This window comes from Etheostoma spectabile, chromosome 2, assembly GCF_008692095.1.
Source record: "Etheostoma spectabile isolate EspeVRDwgs_2016 chromosome 2, UIUC_Espe_1.0, whole genome shotgun sequence".
Classification (NCBI taxonomy): domain Eukaryota; kingdom Metazoa; phylum Chordata; class Actinopteri; order Perciformes; family Percidae; genus Etheostoma; species Etheostoma spectabile.
Genome location: NC_045734.1, coordinates 21,787,420 through 21,789,311, shown reverse-complemented (window position 1 = coordinate 21,789,311; position 1,892 = coordinate 21,787,420). Strand labels below are relative to the sequence as shown.

The 1,892-nt window shown below is 42.3% G+C and overlaps 1 protein-coding gene across 2 annotated transcripts in view; it reads left to right on the top strand.

The window, feature by feature from the left end:
• The window catches only part of gcgrb (glucagon receptor b), a 48,641-nt gene that overhangs the window by 35,090 nt on the left and 11,659 nt on the right, over positions 1 to 1,892 (top strand). For both annotated transcript variants that reach the window (XM_032530757.1, XM_032530747.1), the window contains 3 exons: positions 117 to 213; positions 323 to 430; positions 1,485 to 1,573. In XM_032530757.1, coding sequence (XP_032386648.1) covers positions 117 to 213; positions 323 to 430; positions 1,485 to 1,573 — 294 coding nt within the window. The remainder of the gene's footprint in view (positions 1 to 116; positions 214 to 322; positions 431 to 1,484; positions 1,574 to 1,892) is intronic.

Genomic DNA, 1,892 nt, shown 5'->3' with positions numbered 1-1,892 from the left:
CACACACACACACACACACACACACATTCACATGTCTTTGATGATCTAGATGATGGGGCTGCGATGGTTTAGCAAAAACTTGACGTAAAGTTTCAGAAAGTGTTGTCCTTCTCTAGGTCTCTTGTACTAACTCCTTGGAGCTTGTGAAGGAGCAGTGGAGCAGCTACAGAAACCAGTGCCTGGACTACCTCAACGCCACGCCCCCCGCCACAGGTAATCCCCTCTCCTCCCAGGAGGAGGAAAGAGAGATCTGTGCCTAAGAATGAAGCCTGAGTTACAATAAGCCAAAAGCAGAATTTGAAAGATCTGATCTCTATTGCAGGGTTGGTGTGTAACAGGGCATTTGACCTGTACGCCTGCTGGCCTGACGGACTCCCAGGAACCACTATCAATGTCTCCTGCCCATGGTTCCTGCCATGGTACCATAAAGGTGTGGGTTATGATTAGATGAGATGAACTGTATTCATCCCAGGGGGAACTTGTTGTGCAGCAGTCGCAGTACAAAGTGGAAAAGAGTGCAAATATATGGAGTGCAGATGAACAAAATGTAAACAATTAAGATCATCAGTAAGGTGCAAAAAACAGATATACACAATGTCAAAAATGTAAACGGTAAGTGTAGATATAACTTTCCAGAGCTGGATGCAGTACCTGTTCCTTTTTTCAAAATAGAGCTCCTCTCCAACACATCTTCATTAGAAGTACAGTACTGGATATTAGAGTTTTTTTAAACTGCTACTGTAGATAACAAACACTGATGTCAGTTTGTTGGAGAAATGCAAGGATACAGTGCCCATCCAGGGACATGATAACTTCAGATAAAGAGCTTTTTTGAAGAGTGCTTCATTAAAGTCCTTATGTGGAGTTAATGGAAAATGCTTCGCAATGGCAGTGCATCTCTTGATACTGTGTATGTCCTTGCCATTCAGTAGGATGAAATAAACAGTCTGTTGGATGAATGCTGTACTAAATAGTGTGTACCGTGGTTTCAGTGAGTGGTTGATGCAATAATTGTGTGTGAAGGCCACATGTTAGTCAGTCATTAGTCAGCTATCACTCCAAATGTACTATCAACTTGAGAGTGGAATCAAAACCTCACACTGTCTCCAGGAGCAGGACACCTGTCCTGTGGAGCTTTCTGAGACTTTCCTGTGGTGAAAACGATGCAGGAAAAGTTGGGGATATGTCCAATTTGTAGGCAGCAAACTAACATAAACAAGCACACGTAACAAAACAGTGCAGGGGTACATTCAGCCGCGGCAAAGCGTAGCAAAATATTTATTTAAACTAAAACGCCTGTGAGAGAAAACATACATTCAAAGCCCATTGCTCAACCTGGAAACTGTAGCAAAATGGGACAAGATTACTCACTGTCTTGTTGTGTGCAGATTGAGATTTGTGTTGATACGGTATCTGGACAGTTGGAGCCATGCCACAGGCCAACCTAATATACAATCTCATAATCTGTTCCTCTGCGTGAACAGTTCAGCAGGGTGTGGTCTACCGAGTCTGCAGTGAAGATGGTCAATGGGCTCCAAAGAACACCAGCGAATGTGAGGACGACCCTGGTGAGGTGTGTGTTTACATTACATACAGTGAGGGGAAAAAGTATTTGATCCCCTGCTGATTTTGTACATTTGTCCACTGACAAAGAAATGATCAGTCTATAATTTTAATGGTAGGTTTATTTGAACAGTGACAGACAGAATAACAACAACAGAAATCCAGAAAAACACATGTCAAAAATGTTATAAATTAATTTGAATTCTCATGAAGGAAATAGGTATTTGACCCCTCTGCAAAACATGACTTAGTACTTGGTGGCTGACGTTTGGCAACTCGAACCTTCAACTCAGTCCACAGATTTTCTATAGGATTAAGGTCTGGAGACT